The sequence below is a fragment of the Diabrotica virgifera genome, chromosome 3, assembly GCF_917563875.1.
Source record: "Diabrotica virgifera virgifera chromosome 3, PGI_DIABVI_V3a".
NCBI lineage: Eukaryota > Metazoa > Arthropoda > Insecta > Coleoptera > Chrysomelidae > Diabrotica > Diabrotica virgifera.
Window position 1 is genome coordinate 187,901,571 of NC_065445.1, and position 23,815 is coordinate 187,925,385.

The following is a 23,815-nucleotide window of genomic DNA, read 5'->3' on the forward strand; positions in this document are numbered from 1 at the left end:
TCGGTGGTTGCCTCCGCAGCTGTCTAACTGTTCGTCGAACCCATGGGTGACGGTCTTGAAGAACTGCTATTTACCATTTGCGATGTCATTTACTTTCTGGGGAACATTCTGTTGTCAGGGCCAAAACAGATGATGTAAAGCTCGGGCCACGCCCTTCTCCTGGGTGCCTAGAAGAGAAATGAAAATGTAGATAATCTGCAGCATAAATGTATGAAGGGCCCCTACCACCCAAGTCAACAAAACCCTAATATTCCCCACCAGCAGCACAGAAAATATTAGAGACTTCTAAACCAAATGTAAACCCCAAGTATTTTAATTTAACCACTCCAATTACAAAATACAATTAAATAAAGAAATTAAATCCCACATACTTCTATAAAAATAACGTAGGTACTAAATTAAACTTGAAAATAATTAATATTAAATATAACTGCTGATTCTAATGAATTAGCATTCACGGAAAATAAATCAATAAATACCCCAAAATTATTTTCTTATTGGATGAATCAAATTTAGAATACAAATAGGTAGAAATATAAATACACTCACCGGCAGAGAAAACGGGCACCCCAAAAAATGGGTCATTTTTAATGTCTTATATTTCCTAAACCTGATGTCCGATTTAAGTAATTTTTTTAATATGTTATAGCCTTATTCTTTATCAATATCGCTGTAATAATATTGTTGCTAGACAGGTACATTGTCATTGTATACAGGGTGTACGAATCAAACTGTGTTTTTTTCTCAAACTTTGGAACACCCTGTGGAATGTTCTAGCTTTTATAAAATACTGAAATGATAACCAAACTATAGCCTCAGGTTTTCTTAACATTCTGTTTTTTGATTCATTCGCTTATGTTGGATAATAAAAAAGTTAAGCACTTTAACAACTACCCCGTTTTTCGTTAATACAGGGTGTTTTTAAATAAGTACGGCAAACTTTAAGTGGTAATTCTGCATGATAAAATAATGTCAGTTTGCTTTATAAACGTATGCCCGCAAATGCTTCGTTTCCGAGATAGGGGGTGTTGAAATTGTTCTTACAAACTGACGATTTATTTATTTCTCTAAAACGGTTTGTGATATGCAAATGAAATTTGGTAGATTTTAAGAGGTAGTTATTGCGCATTTTTTGGCATACAATTAAGAATTTTATATTCACCATTGGCGTGCATACGTGTATAAATATTTTAGATATATCCCGTATGCACGCCAATGGTGAATATAAAATTCTCAATTGTATGCCAAAAAATGCGCAATAACTAGTTCTTAAAATCTACCAAATTTCATTTGCATATCACAAACCGTTTTAGAGCAATAAATAAATCGTCAGTTTGTAAGAACAATTTCAACACCCCCTATCTCAGAAACGAAGTATTTGCGGGCATAAGTTTATAAAGCAAACTGTCATTATTTTATCATGCAGAATTACCCCTTAAAGCTTGCCGTACTTATTGAAAAACACCCTGTATTGACGAAAAACAGGGGTAGTTGTTAAAGTGCCTAACTTTTTTATTATCCAACATAAGCATAAGAATAAAAAAACAGAATGTTAAGAAAATCTGTGGCTATAGTTGGGTTTTAATTTTAGTATTTTATAAAAGCTAGAACATTCCACAGGGTGTTCCAAAGTTTGAGAAAAAAACACAGTTTGATTCGTACACCCTGTATACAATGACAATGTACCTGTCTAGCAACAATATTATTACAGCGATATTGATAAAGAATAATAAATTAAATAATAACATATTAAAAAAATTACTTAAATCGGACATCAGGTTTAGGAAATAAAGACATTAAAAATGACCCATTTTTTAGGGTGCCCGTTTTCTCTGCCGGTGAGTGTATATTCTGCAAATTCGAGTTAGTCAATTAATAAAAAATATGATCGGAAAAGTAAATGATAAAACCAAAAAAACAACTTACCAATTAGGTCTGCAGTTGTTCGATGCTACCTACTTGGCGACGATTATCAAAATGAGCCAGAAAGACACCAGCATGGAATTTATGAAGGTAAAAAAAATTAATTGAAGGTCAGTATTAGCTGATAACGAAAAAGACACTCTCCTTGAAATTGACAAAGTTGAACGTTTTAAAATTACAAAAAATTAATGGCTTGATAAATAATTTTGCTTCGAAATAAAATATTTATAGTCGAGGAAATGAAGCATTTTGGCTCGCAATTTTTTCGTCCATCATGGATTTACTTGAAACTTTCACAGAAGGTAGTGAATAGTCCAAGGATCATTTTCTATATCATGCCACTGTACGCTAAAACCTTGGGGGTGGTTGCCACCCCATCTCGGGGGCGGGAATTTTTTTATTACATTTTAACCATGTAAATCGATGTAAAAGGTAATTCTAAGAAAAAAATGTTTTTTACATTTTCTTCGTAAAACTAATATTTTTCGAGTTATTCGCTCTTGAAAATAACAGTTTTTCGATGAAAAAATCGACTTTTTTAGAGGGTTTTTTGAGAATACCTCGAAAAATATACATTTAATCAAAAAAACTGTAAATATCAAAATTGTATCTTTTAGTAACACAAACCAAATTCTTTTTCTATAATATCTTTTAGACCAGGGGTGTCAAACTCAATTTTGCAGAGGGCCATATATTAAATTCAGAATGTGTCGGCGGGCCAGATTCAAATAAAAAAAAATGTACTGAATTATTATAACATTTTATTTAATAGTATACTTATAATATACGGTTGTTAAAAATCATATCAAAGTTATAAAAGAGGGTAATTATTTTGAGCTCGAGGATCCAGATACCTGACTTCTCTTGTTTTTGACAAGCTCATTGATGTCAGGTATCATATTCGTTGTATTTATTTTAAGAATTGATTGGAGATGTTCATTTGTAAGTCTTGTGCGATGTTTGTTCTTATTTATTTTCATGACGGAAAACATCTGCTCACATAAATAGGTGCTACCAAACATGCACAGAATGCGTGCTGCATGCTTTTTTAATTCCGGGTAGTTATCCAAACTCTTGAAATATTGTGAATAAAATGTAAGTGCGTTAACCTCTTTAAATTTTTCTTTCAAAATACTGTCCGATTGAAGATCTATCAACTCCATTTGCAAATGAACTGGTGCCTGTGAAGCTTCAAAATTGAATGGATTGTTGAAAATTGGGAATTCCATTTCATTCATTTTGTGGAAGTCTTCAAAACGATTGTTGAATTCCGTGATAAGATTTTGCAGAAGTTGAGAATATTGATCCAATTTTTTTTGATCCACTGTGCCAAATGATTTTAAATGAGGGAAATGATCCAAAGTTTGATTTTTTACCTGATTTTCCCACAGCCTCAACTTTGTTTCAAAGGCTTGAATACATGAGTACATTTGAGTGACAATCAGATTTTTACCCTGTAACTTTATATTCAGATCAGTCAAGTGTTTATTCATATCTACCAAAAAGGCACAATCAACCCACCAGTCATTGTCATAATCAATTGGGTTGCCTTTTTCTAACATGAAAGCTTGAATAGGGTCACGTAATGCAAAAAATCTTTCTAAAACTACTCCTCGACTGAGCCAACGAACTTCGGTGAAATAAGGGACATCAGAAAACTTTTCGTCCAAATCTTGTAAAAACTGCCTGAACTGTCGGTGATTTAGTCCTCTGCTCCTTATAAAATTTACTACTTTAATTATAGGTTGCATGACATGGTCCATTTTTAAATGTTTGGATGCCAATGATTCCTGGTGAATTATACAGTGAAATCCCACAAAATTTCCTGATGTTTTCTGTTTTAATTTAGTTACAACGCCCGAATGTTGGCCAACCATGGCAGGAGCGCCATCCGTAGTTGTGCTGCTAAGTATATTCCAATCGAGTCCATATTCTGCCATCAAATGCTCCAATGCAGAATAAATATCATTTGCTGTTGTAGTACCTGTCAATGGAACGCACTTTAATAGTTCTTCAGTTATTTCAAAGTTACTGTTAATACCTCGTATAAAAACAGCAAGTTGAGCTGTATCAACAGTATCAGTGCTCTCATCAACAGCCAGTGAAAAGTTTGTAAATTCCTTAATTTTCTCCTTCAGTTGAAGAACCAAATTTTGAGATAAATCATTTATTCTTGAAGCAACAGTGTTTCTTGACAGCGAAATATTTTGAATTATTGACTTTTGAAATGGAAATGAAACATCGGCAACTTTCAACATACAGTCTTTAATAAAATCACCATCAGTGAAAGGTTTTGATCTCTTCGCGATTTCTAATGCAATAATAAAACTTGATTTCAGGGCATCTTCGCTCTCAGTATTAGCTTTAGTAAACATCGATTGTTGACCTTGAAGTTTAGATTTTAAAGATGACAATCTGTCCATTCTTATTTTTTCAGTGTAACAATCGAATTTTGATTTATGATTCGTATCATAGTGTCTCTTCAAGTTAAACTCCTTACAAACAGCAACTGTTTGATTGCAAATCAAACACAGTGGTTTACCTTTCCATTCTATGAAAAAATATGCATTTTCCCATTTAGACTGAAAAACTCTACGTTCACTATCAACTTTACGTTTTTGTGACATTATGCCGAAATCGTAACAAATATGGAACTCGACACAATTATGGATATCGCACACGCACGACACAAACAAATGTACAATACCTTCTCAACCACTACTTCGCAACTGACTCACGTGACACGTCGACGCACTTCTTTTATATCGATAAGGAAGGTTCTAGTCTAGACTCGAAGCGCATGGAAGATTCTATTGTTCTCAACAAAAATAATAGGGTGTTTCCGCTAAGAGATGGTGTTACTGTCTATCTCTCTCGCTTGTCTAGGCACGCGCTGCCTTTGAAATGACTTATAAATGTAGTGTAGTGTACGCATTTTAAAACTTCCGTAGAGCAATCGAGTGAAGTCTAAAAGCTCTAAAAAACATGATTCTTCTTTCTGTGACACATTGCGATCGCGGGCCGTATTGGTATGGCCCGGGGGCCGGATGCGGCCCGCGGGCCGGCCCCCGGGCCATATCTTTGACATGACTGTTTTAGACCAATACAAACCGAGATACGGCATGTTAAAAGTTAGCTTTTTTCGTCAAATGCATAATTCGAAATATTCAAAGGAAAATAACAGAAAAACTTTGCATTTTTCGAGGAAAACTTAAATAATATTTTATCAAGTATACAGTTAGTCCTTTCAAAAAAAATAATAAAAAGTTGCTAGCCTAAAAATTATGCGACTTATGATCAAAAAAATGTCAGTACCTGCTTTTCACTATGAAAAAACAGTGAAAACAACCCCCTAACTACCCTCCTAAGTAAAAAATTGGTACCTTCCTGTAGTTCCTTTTATATTTGTATTATCAATACACCCAAAAAGATTGACCTACATATTTAAAAGGTCTAATTTTAGAAAAATTGGAGTTTAAAGAAAAATTAATTTTTTGTAATTTCCCATTTTTCAACTTTTACTTCAAAATATCTCCGAAAATACTGGAGATACGAAAGAAATAATACACCACTAAATTGTAGCTTTTTGAATAGCTAAAATTCACTTGTGCATAGATTTTTATTACAGTGGACAGTTAGCGAGATATAGCTATTTAAAACCTCTATTTACGAGCAAACACTCCCTTATTCGAGCCCTTTAAACCCACCCTAATTAAAACTTAAGGGATCTTACGGAATTTAGTTTACACAGTCATAACTCTTCAAAAATCCTACAAAGTCATTTTTGAAAAAACTTTTTATCGACAAAAATGAAGGAGCTATGTTTATAAAACCAATTTTTTTTTTCGAAAAATTCGGATAGTCCGCTTATGGATACATAATTTTCAATGTATGTATGTATAATACCACAGAACCGGTTCGTATACTGGAAGATGAATAAAAAACTATTTGTATTTGTACATATTTGTAAATTCGGATTTTTGTGTAAATAAATGTTTTTGTAATTCTTTAATTCTACTTTTTGTTCTGTATGGATCTATTAAAATATCTACTTATAAAAACTGTAATGTTATTAAGGGTGGTTTTTAAGGGTTGAAATGTTATAATATTATTTCCTAAAGTATAAAACAATCATTATTTAACCAATCAAAACCAAATTTTACCCATATTAAAGTTTACAATATTTTTATATAATTTTTGACAATAAGGGGTAGTTTACACCCGTAAAAATAATCAACGCCCTTAAACATGATATAGAATATGAAGTACAGGGTGGGATGATCCTAATCCCAATTTTTTATGTAAATTGATGCAAGCCGAAATTATTCTTTTAGGATAAGTAAATTTTTATATATAGCAGAAACAAGAGTGGTTTTAAGGGTTGAAATATTATGATAGTATATCTTAAAGCATAAAACAATCATTATCTAACTAATAAGAGCCAAATGTTGACAATATTAAAGTTTAAAATGTTATTGTATAATTTTTTACAATTAGGGGTAGTTTTCACCCTTAAAAAACCAAAAGCGTACTACGGTTCAATATAGAAAATGAACTAGAGGGTGTAATAAGCCTAATCCCAAATTTTTGTACAAATCGATGCTGGACGAAAAAATTGCGAGGTTTTGCCATTTTTTCAGCTTCATTTCCTCGATATTAGAAAGAACGAAAACTGGAAATAACTGTTTAAAATGAAAATGACAATAATATTTTCTCAATAAATATTATTCGAGATGATGGAAATAACTTTTCTAATTTAAATCAGGCATCACTAATTTCATTATAGAATTGAAAATGTATATACAGGGTGCACGAAAAGAATATAAATGGACCGACTATTAATACATATTTGCTAAAAATGAAAATCAACAGCTACCTGAGAGGACCTCTAAATGCAGAGTGGGTCTTATTAAAAGAAATTCTACAAAGTAGCGGGTTTGCACGCTACACCGCCAAGTATAACACTAATGTACACTCTGTATTGATAAGCATGTAACATTAATGTACACCTATTAAAAACTTCACAATACAAGAAACTTACGACATTATAAAAAATCACCTAGACCCCAAGAAAGCACCTGGCTATGACCTGGTTACCGGCCAAATATTAAAAGAACTTCCTAGAAAAGCAGTCGTTATGTTGACGCAACTCTTCAACGCAGTTCTAAGACTGAAGTACTTCATTGCACAATGGAAGGTAGCAGAAATCATATTAATTTATAAACAGGGAAAACAGCCAAATGAACCTAGCTCCTATCGACCAATCAGTTTACTACCAGTCTTGTCAAAAATAATGGAAAAGTTACTGATGAAGAGACTGATGGAAACTGTCGCAGCAAAAAGCTTAATCCCAGACTATCAATTTGGGTTTCGTCAGAAACACTCGACAGTAGAACAAGTGCATCGTGTTGTTAACACAATCATCAAAGCATTCGAAGATAAAAGTTACTGTGAATCAGCTTTTTTGGATGTGAGCAAAGCCTTTGACAAGGTGTGGCATGAGGGACTCCTTTACAAATTAAAAAAGCAGCTACCAACAACAATACATTTGATTCTAAAATCCTACTTAGAAGAACGATACTTCAGAGTCAGATACGAAAATGAAGTAACTAAACTACGCATCATCAAATCAGGAGTCCCACAAGGGAGTGTCTTAGGCCCATTCTTATACCTACTCTTCACAGCTGATCTGCCATGTACTGATGACACAGTCACCTCTACGTTTGCTGATGACACAGCTATATTAGCAGTAAACAGAAATCCTGAAGTAGCAGCGACAACACTACAAACCAGTCTCAACAATATAGCAACGTGGGCAAGGAAATGGCGAATTACAATAAATGAAAGTAAATCTGCACACATAACATTCACAAAATGCCATGGTGAAACGCCAAGCATTATATTCAACAATGAACGAATACCTAAAACAGACAGCGTAAAATATTTGGGGATACACCTGGACAAACATCTAACCTGGCGTACCCACATATGGAAAAAAAGAAAGCAGCTGGATACTAAATGGAAAAAGCTGTACTGGATCCTTGGCAGAAAATCACAATTATCATTGCGGAACAAATTACTAGCTTACAATCAAGGGCGGATCCAGGACCGATTTTCGGGAGGGGCCATGAACTTTTTTTTTGGAGTGGCACTGGGGGTCTGGGGGTAATTTTTAAAAATTAGGGTTACAATGGTGAGTTTTAAGGCACTTTTCACAACTTTTGATTACTATAAAGTCATTCAAAACTTATCGTTATTAAAGTCAATACCGATTCCTAAACATTTTTTCAGATCGAAGTGCAGTTCTTTTCACAAGTTTGATACTATGTTTCCCTATGCTTCTCCTGTCAGGCGCACTTTAGTGTCATTACATACTCCGTGTCATTAGTACAAGAATAATTATTTTTATGTTCTCATAAGCGTCAATGGACTTTGACAAATCTTCACAACTGTTGTTTTTGTCTATGTATCTCAAATTTAGAGAAATCTGTTTCACGTGAGATGCGTCGGTTGTTTCGTGAAATATGACAGAGTAATAATTTGCACGTTGAACCTCATTCATTATTTGTTCAATGCTGTAGATAGGTGTTGTTTAAGAGTCTTATCTCCTGGTGCGATTTTAAACCTTTAAAATTCCCCTCATTGCTAGATCCAGCATCTTCGTCCAGAAGTAAAAGGCTATCTACACGATGGCCTCTTAGAGGAATATTTTGTCTGTCTAAGATCTAAGAACACTACAAACTCTAACTATTGGTCGTAGTCTTTCTCTATTTTCTTGTAACTGTTTAGACCTCTGAGAATGTATCTGGTTAATGACTGACTTTTGCGGGTTGCGATAACTTTGTAGAAAACCTAGCTCAACCTGAAAGCACTCCATGTGGTCTGACGTTTTTTCATTTATTTTTTTATGTTTATTATCAACATTTTGATTTACACAACATCCTATGTCATTCTTGAAGCTTCCGTTACTGCTTTTGTCGAATTCTAATCCAGAAGATATATTTATCCCCTGTTTTGTACATATGTATATACAAAATGTGTTTCAAATGTGTTCAAATGTGAAACTAAAAACATTTAAACTGCAAATATTTAAATTAATATTTTTTTATTCTCGGAGGGGGCCATGGCCCCCATGGCCCCCTCACTGGATCCGCCCTTGCTTACAATACCGTTCTCAAACCAGTATGGACCTATGGAATCCAGTTATGGGGAACAGCATCTAAATCGAACATTGCTACTATCGAGAGATTCCAGTCAAAAGCCCTGCGCAGTATAGTAGATGCTCCTTGGTTCGTAACAACCCGAGACATTTATAATGATCTAGAGATGCCAACGGTTACTGCAGTGACTAAACAGCTTAGCACAAACTACCTAAGACGCTTAGAGCAACATCCAAACACACTGGCAATTAATCTGCTTGACAACAGTGAAGAAACCCGAAAAGCTGAAAATAAGAACACTCTTGGATCTACCATTCCAACAGCAATAATTGTACATATGAAATTAATTTTAAATTGTGATAGTTTTATTTTATTTTTTAATATCAATGTAATAATGTAAAGTTACAAATGTTTATTGTTTTTAACATAAATGTAAGAATGTAAAAGTGCATACAGAGAGTGGATCATTGGACAAACTCTCTCTCTCTCTCACGACATTGTACCAATCAACATGTATGCTTATTGTTATTGTATGATGTAACAGATTGCAAAATAAACATTAAACAAAAAAAAATTAATTTACACTTACAGCGTTTTACTTAAAACGCTGGTATAAAAATCTGTTACACCTATAGTCTACTTCGTATAAGATATTAATTTTGTTGGCCTGTGACATCATTCTCTTATGTGGAATGTTGGCGTAGAACAAAATAGCAGGCTTAAATAAAATGAACAAAATGGATTTTTTAACATTTATTCTAAAGGAAAATAGGAATACCTTAACAAACGGATATTAAAAGAATAAAACATTATTTTCTAAAATAAAACAATACAAGAAAATAATAAAGGTGTATGTAAGAGTAAAAACATGAAAGTTATACAAAATATCATACACACTAGTGAGTGTCGTAGAAACAACTTTTGCAGCAGTGTGGTTGTCTTTCGCATGTTTCACAAACATTCTACACTAAAGAAGATATTTTCTTCTTTCCTTCGAATGCAAAGTCAAGTGTACATAAATGTTACACGCGGCATACATTATAATAATAATCATACTTATGTAAGTGTAACATACATGTACACTGCAATAAATTGGGGTAGGAAAGTAAAGGGATTAAAATAAAATTAAAATAAGAGTTCAAAACCATTTATTAGGTCATTTAGCAAAATAATATAGTTTTGGAGCACAACAAAATAATTTAAAATGTTATGGGCGGTGGGAGTTTTTTTTTGTGTGAGAGTGGGAATCTTTTAAAGAGAGTACCAGGCGAATCGTACTTGGCGTGTGTTGGATTCAGAGTAAACGGAGTACATCCGAACGCAGTTCCCCCTCTGGGGGCCTTGCCTCCGGATGCATCCGTGTTAGCCCCGGCGCAAATTGAACCTAAGCGAGTCACAACCTGCGCCGGCGGGACGGGTGACCTGTGCAGTTATTTTTCTAGCGCAACGCATATTGATCACAACAAGACCCAACCGTTGGCTGTCTCTGCAACGAATAGAGGGACGGGCAAAATCAGTGCGGACGTGTAACGGTTACTTTTGATACCGGGTCTCGGTGGTAGATACTGAGTACAAATACTGATTACAAAATACTGATGTATCTGATTATAACAAGGCCTTTGATAAAGTGCGGCATGATCATCTAATAAGACTCTTGGCAGAAAAGAATTTAGATAAACGAGATATCCGACTAATAGCAAATATGTACTATAATCAGAAAGCAGTAGTGAGAGTAGAGAATAATACGACTGAAGAAATTGAAATAAAGCGAGGTGTGAGACAAGGGTGTATACTGTCACCAACCCTGTTTAATCTCTATTCCGAAGACGTAATGAATAGAACACTCTCTGAGCAATCCATAGGTATTAAAATAGATGGTGTTAGATTAAATAATCTGAGATTTGCCGACGATACCGTTCTGATCGCAGAAACACTTGAAGATTAATTAATTAATTTAATTTTATATCTTCAATGTGTTTAAAATATTAGTAATATCTCCAATTATGATTTTAACTGTGTAATAAATTACTACCACACCAACAACGCATTATTTGCATTTTTCTATAGTCAAAACCAGTTTACTGTAATAACTCGCACCTTTGGGGAAACACTGACGTAATTGGAAATTTTTCACAAAAATTTATTTATCAACACTACGATATTCCTAATATTCGTATTTGTCTGGAGAAACAAAAAAACAAAGAATTATAACTATTCCCCATTTCGCTAGATCAAGTGTACCTATGTATATCAAACAATGTCAGATTGTCAGTTGTGCGTGACACAACATTAGTATGCAATGGTAAAATTATGGAATTTTTCGGGGAACAATAAAATACTTATTTTCTAATTTTTTGAGAAACAATACAATGAGATATTTGCTAATTTCATTCCCTTTCAGGCACGCGGCTTTGAGGTGATGTTTAAGAAAAATTCTAATGTCGACTGTAGACAATCGATTTCTACTTCCTCTTGTAATTTGCATCTCATTTTTGGCTTTAAGTACCTTTTAAAACTTAAATGCCTACGTTTTCTCAACAATTAACAAATTTGCTTTTATGTATGTCAGTGTCCCAAAAGGTGCGAACTTTGCTAAAAACTAATTATTTTATCAGCCGATGCCGATACTATTATTATAAACAACACTGATTGTGATTGGATTGTCGTTGCAAAAACTGCTTACCTATTACATATACATATTTATATCTCGTCTACATATTTTGTTTTTAAGCATGAACAAGCCCGGTATGATGACACATTTTATTTGAGGGTATGCGATATTCACAGATATGCTTAACTGTTTTTAATAATGAATCATTTTTAATGATAATATTGTGTAGATTTAAGAAATGAATGATATTTACAAAATGTTTATACCTATAGAAAAGGGATTACGCCATCATTTGTGACATTGTATTTCTAGGCCTGGATCCCGCATACCAACAAAAAGTTGAGCAAGCTGAAAATTTGTTAATAGCTTAACGGTGTCTCGTCAGACAAACTTCGAGGGATAATTCCGAACGAGTTCTATTAGCTTTTCTACGTCCATCTCGAAAACAAAACCACAACTGAGAATTGAGTCACGCGTCCCACGACACCAGAATATTGTGTTTCGATGACAAACGTTCGCATGCTAGACCTGGCACTGTATTCACTGATATTCGGATGCGCAGAACTCTCTACGCAACTCGCCGGTGCCAGGTTGTGCCTCGCTTAGGATCAATTTGCGCCGGGGCTTACAGTTGGGAAGTGCTCTGTAGCATACTGAAAACAACTTCATTCTGGTCCGTTCGCTGTTGGAAGCATTTTCACTTAACTTCGAACTCACTTCTGTTTCACTTTGACTTGGATATTTTATTTAATGAAAGCAAAACAAAGATAATAATTTTTACTGGTTTTTTATCGCTTAATAATAAGAATCAAATATAATAACACAACACTTTTCTTTTCTTTCGAAAAAGGTTAAAATTTAATATTTTTCATGAGAATCTTTAAAATTCCTGTTTTTAATTTGACAGTTTTTTAGGTGCCAATTATAAAACTATTACGGAGTGGTGCAATTTGTTTCGAAAAGTCTGCAGCAAATCTTTAGAAATGCATCCTTTAGAAATAGGAGGATTTAGTGAGAATGGTGAACCCATCACTGTGGAAATAGACTTACACAAGCACCATCAAGCTGCTTGTACAGAGGAACGATGGCTTTTTGGAGGTGTGGAGAGAGACAGTGGGAAATTATTCATAATACCAGTGGCAGCAAGAAATGAAGAAACACTTTTGCCCATTATATCCAGGTATGTTAATGTTACAAATAAGTATACAGGGTATAACAAAAAGGTAGGTCATACAGTAAATCACATATTCACATAGTTCGATTGAACCACCTAACTAACCGTAGTTCAAATGTGCACATAAAATAAGTTACATAAGTTACAAAATGAAAATCGATTTTTTCCAATACATATATCGAAAACTGTTAGAAATTTTATATTGAAAATGAATATGTGGCTTTCTTATGACAGGAACATTGTAAAAAAAACAGTGAAATGTGTACTCTCCATAAAAAATTTATGAGGGTCTGGTTCCCCCTAAACATGAGTTGCCTATTGAAGAAGATGAAACTCAGCTAGGAGCCATTTTGTTGAACGGCATCTGACTGAAGTAACCATATCACTCGCTGGCGCAGGGCCGCGCCATTAGCGTTTTCACAAAAATTTTAGGCGGATCAAAGTAACACTTACCTATTTTTATCAGCTTATACCAAACGTTGGGATATCATAAAACAACACTTTGCAAGTTTGGCTTTAAAGGATTTATCTAATTCACGCTGGTCCAGCAGAATTGATGAAAATTTGTCAGAAATTTATTATGCTTTATGTGATAGCATTGATTATAAACTTACCCTGTGTAGGTAGTCATTAATCAATGGTCATAGATATTATAACGCATTAGTTGTGCAGTCTACATACCTATGGTATTATTAAGTTCTGATGAAAGTTAATTTCGTTAGCAAAATTTTTCAATCAAAAACAATGAATATGCAGCCGGTCTTAAATGCTTTACAAGAGATAAAACAATTGTTGCTAGAGTTTCAGACAGATATCAAATTGAATGACCTGATGTGGTTCCACGGTCTCCAATGTATAATCGTCTTAGTCAATCTTTCATCCTTCTGCCGTAGGGTGTGTCCGGCCAACTTCCATTTAAGCTTTGCTATTTGGGTTGAGACATCTTTCACGTTTGTTGTGTTACGGATCCATTCGTTTCTTTTCCTGTCTGATAGTTTAATGTTCAGCATTTGTCTTTCCATGGATCTTTCTGTCTTTGCTATTTTTTCCATATTTTCTTTAGTAAACGTCCATGTCTGAGAGCCATATATTAGAACAGGGAGTATACATTGATTGTTTTTAGATATTGCGGGTATTTTCTGTTCTTTTGAATATAAGACAGTTTTCCGAATGATGCCCAGGCCAATCTTATTCTTCTCCTTATTTCTTCGGTCTGATTTTCTTTATTTAATCTAGTGATTTGTCCTAGATATATATACTCTTTTACTTGTTCTATTCTTGTTTGTGCCACTGTAATTATTAGTTCTTCTTGTTGATTGGTCATGGTTTTTGTTTTACTGTAATTCATCTTCAGTCCTATCTTTGTCGATTCTCTATCTAGTTCTTCCATCATTCTTTGTAGTTCTTTACTTCTTTCTGTTATTAATACAATATCATCAGCATACCGTAAGTGATTCAGATATTGCCCGTTTATGTTTATACCCAAGCCATCCCAGTGTAGTTGTTTGAACACATCTTCTAGCGCTTGGTTGAATAGCTTGGGCGAGATGGTATCTACTTGTCTTACTCCTCGGTTTATTTTAATAGGCTCCGTTTGTTTCATTAGCTTAATAATTGTTGTTGCCTTATTATATATATTTGTAATTAAGTCGGTATATCTGTAGTCTATTCTGCTGTTTTGTAGGGAATTCTTCACTGCCCAGTGTTCCACACTATCAAATGCTTTTTCGAAGTCAATAAATGCCATGTATCGCGGGATATGATATTCGTTAGCTTTTTCGATTAATATCTTCATCGTTAAAAGGTGGTCACTTGTACTGAAGTTTTTTCTAAATCCGGCTTGTTCTCTTGCCTGGTATCCATCTAATTTAGTTGTTAATCTGTTTATTAATATCTTAGTTAATAGTTTGTACATCACATTTAGTAAAGTTATGGGTCTGTAATTCTTTAGATCCTAAAGTGCTGCACTCCATATTGCAAGGTAAAGTCAAAGGTAAACGAAGACCCGGTAGAAAGATAATATCATGGCAGTGGAATTTAAGGGGCTATCCTAGTGTAAAAGTATGAAGTTTATATACTTTTTTTGGGAATTTCTAAAGTAAAAAGTACTGTACAATTGTTTTAAAAATTTGCATGAGCATTTATTGTAAAAAGAAGTACAGACAGGTAAAACAATTTTCATAAAAAAATATTGAAAATTGAACGATTTATTCGCCATCTACTGGCACAGTGAAAATAAAAACATAGCTCCACTGCTGCAGTGATTGTAGTCCGTTCTTTAACGATAAAATATTGAAAAATCTCTAAATTTTAAAGAACCGCTTGGATTGACATGAAATTTGGCATACACATAGCTAACAAGTTAAAGAAAAAAAGAGATATTGTGCCGATATGTGCTTTTGCCCTGGGGGTGGTTTTCACCCCCTTTTGGGGGTGAAAAAATATTCGTCCAAAGAAAGTCAGGAAATGGATAAACTGGCTAATTTTAAGTAACTTTTGTTCTATAGAGTTTTTTAACTAAGTCAATACTTTTCGAGTTATTTGGCAGTGAATATGTTCATTTTTTCAACAAAATAACCACGCTTTTAGACGGTTTTTCGCAAATAACTCAAATAGTAAGTATTTTGTCGAAAAAACATTCTTAACAAAAATATAGCCTGTAAAATTTTTAAAAAAATGGTGTATATATCACGTCTCTACACCTAGTAGAAGCAGAGTTATAGCTAATAAAAAATAGGTTCATATTCGTCAAATTTCAAATGGAATACTTTAACGTGAAATAACCAAAAATTAAGCACATTTCGGGGAAAACTCATTACAACTTATTTAAAGTGTTTAAAAAAAGCTTTATTTTTGTTTTATAAAAAAAATTTCTAGCATCAAAATTAAACAAGTTACGCTCAAAATAAAGTTAGTCCCTTTTGGTTTTGGTAAAAAAATCGAGAAAATCACCCCCTAATTAGTATCTTAAATGAACTTAATCGTTACGACTTCACAAGTTTCTTGACTCGTGTATATATTGTTTATATGATCTGTAAGTTTCATAGGTTCAAAGGGCTATAGTTAAAAGGGGTTGAACGAGTCACTGATCACGAATGTATGCAAATTTAGAAACACCAAATCTTAATCAATTTTTGTCTAACAAAAAAACAAAAAAATACATGATGTTCAGAAAAGCAAATCTGACTTTTTTTGTTTTTCGAGATTTTTGATATCTCTAACAATTTTTAAGTTATTTTGAAAAAAATCATATTTTTCAAAATTTAAATTTTTAAAAATTTTACTTTGAAACCAAATTTTTTCAAAAATAAGCACTTTGAATCAATGAAACTTACAGATCATATAAACACAACATAAGTAAAATAATTTGTGGAGCGGTAACGATTAATTTCATTTAAGTTGCTAATTAGAGGGTGGTCTTCCCGATTTTTTTTTTTGAAAAAACAAAAGAGACCAACTTTATTTTGAGTGTAACTTGCTTAACTTTAATGCTAGAAACTTTTTGTAAAAACAAAAATAAAGCTTTTTTTAAGCACTATAAAAAAGTTATAATGGGTTGTCCCCAAAAAGTGCTTAATTTTTTGGATATTTCACGTCAAAATATTCTATTTGAAATTTGGTGAATATGAATCTATTTTTCATTGGCTATAACTCCAGTTCTACGAGATCCAGAGACCTAACGCGTACACCATTTTTTTTACTTTTTTATAAGCTATATTTTTACTAAGAACGTTTTTTTCGACAAAATACTTAATTTTTGAGTTATTTGCGAAAAAGCGTCTAAAAATGTGGTTATTTTGTTGAAAAATGAACATATTTACTCGCAAATAACTCGAAAAGTGTTGACTTGGCGAAAAAGCTCTATGGAACAAAAGTTACTTAAAATTAGTCAGTTTACCCATTTCCGGATTTATTTTGGACATATATTTTTTCACCCCCAACAGGGGGTGAAATCAAATATTTTAGATTTTATAGATCATTCAAAACAAAAAAGATATTTTGTAATTTTTTCTTAAGTTGGTCGTTTTCGAATTATAAACAATTTAAAACTGACAAAAGAAAGAAAGATGACGTTTTTCAAGGCTCGAAATATAGTAAAAAATATCATTTTTAAAATTACGAAGTCTATGTATAACTAAATTCAAGTTCAACCATTATTCTATCAGTTTTGATAAGCAGTTTGGACTTATTTCAATCATTTTATTTTACAACATTGCTTTTTAGTTGATAATGTGTTCGACCGTTTTGCCATAAGAAACCTTCTTCCTTAAAAACCACCCTACATTTTAGAATAAAATATGGCAAAAATTATTATCAGGACCTGATAGAAGAGGGTTTGAACTTGAATGAAGGTACCTACTTGATGATTACAAAAATAATATTTTTTACTTGTGTTTTGACCCTTAATAATCGTCATATTTCGTTCTTTTTTCAGTTTTAAATTGTGTATAATTCGAAAACGATCAACTATATTTTTAAAATTTATAAAAAAAAGTCAGTTTTTAGTTATTAATTAATTATAGTCAGAACAAAATTAGATCGAGCACCCCTTGTTTTTTGAAGATATTCTTCTTTAGCGGCGATTTGATTGAAGGTAAAATTGTACATAAATCTGCGCGCCTGCGCACATAGACAGCATGTAGTTCATTCTAGCTAATCTTTCAAGATAGGTATGTATGTATCTGTAACCGTGCAAATAAGTCATTAAAAGAATATATTAGTGTTTTTAGTAAATGTATTATTTTTTATAATTCTTGTGTTTTTGGATTTGTGTTTCTCTGTAGTAAAATAATAAAATATTATGTAGGCATAACATTTTTACACTATTTGTCGCCGTGTTGTGTTACCATTTGATCCGAAACTTACACGTCAATTACAAGGACCTCGCTGGAGTAGTTGGTAGGGCGTTAGCTCCGAGATTGGAAGGACGCGGGTTCGAATCCTGGACGATTCATATTTTTTTTTTGGTTGTTTTAATAAAAATTTTTTGAAACTGGTAGATAAGAAAGTTAGTTTAATTTTTAAATAAAATACAAATAACCTGTTAAGTATATTTACTTCGTTTAAATTACCTATATAATAGAAGAATATCTTCTTACGTGCGTACAAAGTACACACACATTCTTTTTTTTTAATGGTTTCTCCTCCTCCTAAGCGTCTTCTCTATTGAAGTTGGCGGTCAATATGACAAATTTCTGTCTGCTTTGGGCTTGATGAATTAAGTTATTTGCTGTTGTGTGGGTCCAATATCTGATGTTTCGTAGCCAAGATTTTTTCTTTCTTCCTATACGCTTTTAACCTTCGATCTTGATTTCTAATATTACCTGGAGCTCCTCAAATTCCCTATGGCACATTATGTGTCCTACATAATGACGTCTTTCTAATTTTGATAGAATTGACCAGAGGAGGACGTGTGTTCAATATTTTCAGTACTTCTTAATTCGTAGTTCTGCTGACCCAGCTTATTCTAACATTCGGCGGTACAACCACATTTCGAATGAATTCAATTTGTTGACGTTATACTGTTTTAACGTCCAGGACTCACAGCCATATAGTAATAAAAACCACATATAACACTTTACTCTTCTCATATTGTATAATAATTGTATAATTGGTATATAACATACGAAATTACATATCCAATAATTTGTATCCATTAAACAAATCGGTGCAGTTCGACCTTATATCGGAACCTCTACTATACCTTTTTTTTTTTTGAGGATAGATAAAGACATTTTTTCACGATAATGATTTAAAACTTTGTATTCAAGTTTTTAAATTATTATGCATTTGTGTTGTTTTGCCAGTGACAAGTGCTTCTACAGAAAGAAGTTTCTCCGCGCTAAAAAGGATTAAAATTATATCAGAAATACAACTGGACAGGCACGATTGCGTAATATGGCAAAAGTCCCAACTAAAAATTCATTTATAAAATCGCAGGATGAGAACGCTTTTATATACGAGGTAATACATGATTTCGCAGAATGTACTGTAGACGGCCTCACGTTATAACGTCACAAAATCGACCTTCTGGCCATTAAAGAGAATCTAATACCGTAATAATAATATTCCTCAAATGTAGGGTGCCTCACCATCTTGTACTATCACAAGCCGCCCCTGCGCTCCCGTCTGAAAAACATTTCTAATTCGGTTTCTCTGCGGATTCATATTTAAAAATGTCCCCTTTAGACAAATCTCTGAAGGGTGCCGGACGGAATTTTTGGGCAGAAATTGTTTAAACAATTTTTTTAAACAAATACATAAGATCACTTTTTATTGCTCCAAAAAATATATTTTTAGGTTTTTTGGGTCATTCTAAACAAGAAAGATGTCTTGTGATTTTTCTGAAAAATTGACAGTTTTCGAGTTATAGGCTATTTAAAATCTAAAAAATGCGAAAATACGCATTTTTGAGGCTTAAAAACTCATATTTAAGTTAGTATTTTTAAGGGTGCCAATAACTTGAATTAAAGTTTAAATATTCCTTTTGAAGATTCCGAAGAGTGATTGGGTCTAACTTCAATTTAGACCGTAGTTTTTTAATTGTTAATTATGCGTGTCCATCCGGGTTTTTTGCAGGTGCGGCGCGCACTATTTTCAAAAATCTCCTATTTTCCTCCGAAAAATATTTTTTCTAGATTCTTTGTGACATTCTAAATAAAATAAGTTTCTTGACATTTTTCTCAAAAATTAATAGTTTTAAAGTTATAAGCGATTTAAAATCCGAAAAATGAAAAAAAAAAACACCTTTTCGCATTTTAAATTGCTGATAACTTAAAAACTAGTAACTTTTGAGAAAAATGTCAAGAAACTTATTTTATTTAGAATGTCCCAAAGAATTTAGAAAAAATATTTTTCGCAGGAAAATAACAGATTTTTGAAATAGAGCGCGCCGCACCGGCCAAAAATCGGATGGACATGCATAATTAACAATTAAAAAACTACAGTCTAAATTGAAGTTAGACCCGATCACTCTTCGGAATCTTGAAAAGGAATGTTTAAACTTTAATCCAAGTTATTGGCACCCTTAAAAATACTAATTTAAATATGAGTTTTTAAGCCTCGAAAATGCGTATTTTCGCATTTTTTAGATTTTAAATCGCCTATAACTCGAAAACTGTCAATTTTTCAGAAAAATCACAAGATACCTTTCTTGTTTAGAATGACCCAAGAAACAATACGAATCCGCAGAGAAACCGAATTAGAAATGTTTTTCAGACGGGGGCGGTCTCACCACATGGACTATATGGTGGTTGCTGGGGTTGATTAGCAGGAATACACTCAAATAGTCATAACTCGTTTTATTCGGTGAACTAATACACATTATTCTGCTCTAACGGTAGCAAACCCCCAAACCTAACTAACTCGTCTCACTCACTAAAATGACCCAATTGGTCTCGAATCTAATCGTGTTCCCTTATTTATCAAATACCTCGTTATGTAATTGTTTCTATATATTTTTCATTACTGTGTCAAATGAATAAAAAACCTTGCTGACGTTAGCAAAACTACATTGCGTGCACTTAGCGCCATAACAGACGGGCGACTGTGGCCGGCCACTCTGTGGATCCACAAAAATAGTTTACCGTGGGTTCTTGTCTGTGATGCAACGTCCACTCCACATAAGAATCCACGGTCAGTCATTGTAAACTACTTTTGTGGATCCACAGAGTGGCCGGCCCCAGTCGCCCGTCTGTTGTGGCGCTTACCGAAGGTATTCTACTTATGCAACTAAACGTATGCCTGGTGTTTATTGTTTTATAAACAAATATCTAATGATTAATTTAGTTCATTGAAGGAATTAAAGATCTTAATAATGAGATAAATCCTATTACACCAGAATATACGATTTAATTTATGACCTACCTTTTTGTTACACACTGTATATCCAGGGAATAAAGTAATATCCTTTTTAGAATGATTTTACCAGGATCAATAATTGTTTCCGATGTTTGGAGTGGGTATGACAATATCGGTCATCTGGGAAGTGGTGTCTATGAACACAGGATTTGTAACTTGGTGGATTGTAGTGATGACAGTGTTCATACAAGGAGTATTGAAAGTGTCTGGTTACGCACAAAAAAGAAACTTGCTCATTGTGAAACTTCTAGATTTGAACTTTATCTTGATGAATTCATATGGAGGGAACTTACTAAAAACTGTAACCAATTTACAGAATTTTTAATGTGCCTAGCAGAACAATATGTAGTGTAGTTAAATTTAAGACCAGTTAAGTTTTTTACTGTTAGAATTTTTTAAATTAAGTTAGTTTATTTTTATTACTAAAGTCCTTTTCGTTGTACATGTTATTTTTTGTTATTATCTATTTGGCAATCAGGGACAACTGTCAACAAAATATTCATTTGGATTTTCAACCATCAGTTGAATGTGCAACAAATTCAGCCCAGTAAATGAATGTGCAATACAGCGATACCGTGTAATTTTCAGGGTTACCACCGAATTGCATGAAAACTTGGATTTAGGTTCTACTTACCCTCCACTTCAAAGTTGGACTTGTGTTATTGGTTGCTCTTACTTTGGAGGTGAAAGTCGCACCTTCTCGGGAGTGAAAAAAACTTACGTTTAAAATAAATCCGGAAATGTATAAATTTACTAATTATAAGCAACTTTTGTTCTATAGTGTTTTTTAGCTAAGTCAATAATTTTCGAGTTATTTGCGAGTGAAAATGATTATTTTTCTACAAAAAAAAACACGTTTTCATGCAGTTTTTCGCAAATCACTCAAAGAGTAAGTATTTTATTGAAAAAATGTTCGTAGCAAGAGTGTAGCTTATAAATAAACAAAAAAAAATGGTGTATTCACGAAGTATATAGACCCTGTAGAAGCCAAGTTGAAGCTCTTGAAAAATACGTTCTTATTCGTCAAATTCCAAATCGAACATTTCAATCTAAATTAACTAAAAATGAAGCACGCTTCGGGGAATCTCATTGAAACTGTTTTAGAATGTATAAAACATATTTTTTTTATTTGTATAAAAGCTTCTAGCACCAAACTACGCGAGTTACGCTCAAAATAAAGTTGGCTCCTTTTTTTTAATCGTGAAAATCTCACCCTATTTAGCACTGCAAATAAAATTAATCGTTACAGTTGTACCATTTACTTTATAATATATTTTTTATAAATGATCTGTAAGTTTCGCCAGTTCAAAGTGCTTATTTTTGAAAGGGTTATAGTTGAAAGGGCTTGAACGAGTCACTAATCACAAGGGTATGCAAACTTTGAACAGCCATATCTTAATCAATATTTGTCTTACAAAAAAACAAAATTAAACTAGCATATTTATAACAGTAAAACCTACTTTTTTTACTGCTTGAGATTTTTCGTATCACTAATACTTTTTAAGTTATTTTCAAAAAACGAAATTTTTCCAAAATTTTTAGAAAAAATTTTGGAAAACATTTTTTTACTATAAAACCAAATTTTTAGAAAAAATAAGCACTTCAGACCGGTCAAACTTACAGATCATGTTAACAATACACATACATTTAAATGGTAAAGCGGTAACGATTAATTTTATTTAGCGTGCTAAATAGAGGGAGATTTTCACGATTTTTTACAAAAAAAAAGAGTGGCAATTTTTTGTTCAGCGTAACTCGTTTATTTTTGATGCTAGAAACTTTTGGTAAAAAATAAAAATAAATCTTTTAAACACGTTAAAAATGTTAATAAGTTTTTCCCGAAAATTGCTTAATTTTTCGGTGATTGCACGTTGAAATATTCGATTTGGAATTAGAAGAATAAGAACGTATTTTTCATGAGCTACAACTTTGCTTTTACTCGGTTTATAGACTTTACTGATACACCATTTTTTCGTTTTTTTATAGGCTACACTTTTGCTAAGAATTTTTTTCGATAAAGTATTTACTTTTTGAGTTATTTGCGAAAAACCGTCTAAAAGCGTAGTTGTTTGTCGAAAAATAAACATTTTCAATTGTAAATAACTCGAAAATTATTGACTTACGGACAAAACTTTCTAGAACGAAAGTTGCTTATAATTAGACAATGTATCCATTTCATTATTTTAAACACGCGTTTTTTCGCCCCCGAGAAGGGCTGACTGTCACCCCCAAGTAAAAGCAAAAGTGGAGCATAAGTAGAAGCTAAATCCAAATTTTCATGTAATTCGGAGTTGCTCCTGAAAATTACACTCCAAAACGGTCATTTATTGGGCTAAATATGCTCTGGCATCTTATATCATTAATTATATTAGAAAAAATGATACTAATTTGTCTAAATTATTGCGCAAAACAGCATCTGAAATTAGTTTAACCTTAGTGTTAAAGAACAATTACGTAAATTTTCTAACGTATTTTTAAATGGGCGATTAACTTCAATACAAGAAGCAGTATATCATAATATTGTCGTTATCGAAAGGCAGTCGTAAAGTAATTTATATAAATACAAGTCCAATAGCTGAACGAGTAAGAATGGTTAAACAAATAAAATATTTACATATGTAAAATCAATTATTCTAACATCACCTGATGTTTTCAAATTAAATATATTTTGAAAAATACAACAATTAGTCTAGGCGCCAAATAGAGGTCACCGTGTCCTTTTCAATTCTGATGGACAAACTCAACGGTTTCTTATGGATTTTTGGCTGCTGATTACGAATTTCGAGGGTGGATTTCGATCCGAGTGGTCAAAAAATTGTTATAAACAATTTAATTGTTTATAAATTGTTTATAAGGCTCTGGTTGATAGACTAAAAGAAATAAAAAAATGTTTCGAATAAAATTTGTTCCTTAATAAACAACGAAGAAAAAATCGTTTACTAAACTTAAATCCAACAATATTAGAACTCAAGATATTGTAAAATTAGTGCACAATGCAAATTTCAAATTGCAAAATAAGTATTTTTCGAAGCTTTATCTATCGTAACTCGGCTTCTGCGCATGAAAATGAGCCTTAGGAGGTCTTAT

General features: G+C 32.9%; 1 protein-coding gene across 1 annotated transcript in view; it reads left to right on the plus strand.

The window, feature by feature from the left end:
• LOC114332573 (zinc finger protein 345-like) overlaps positions 1–23,583 on the plus strand; it is a 105,644-nt gene extending 82,061 nt beyond the window's left edge. The window contains exons 2-3 of the mRNA XM_050647087.1: positions 12,610–12,874; positions 20,785–23,583. Coding sequence (XP_050503044.1) covers positions 12,610–12,874; positions 20,785–21,082 — 563 coding nt within the window. The 3' untranslated portion in view covers positions 21,083–23,583. The remainder of the gene's footprint in view (positions 1–12,609; positions 12,875–20,784) is intronic.
• Positions 23,584–23,815: the final 232 nt, after the last annotated feature.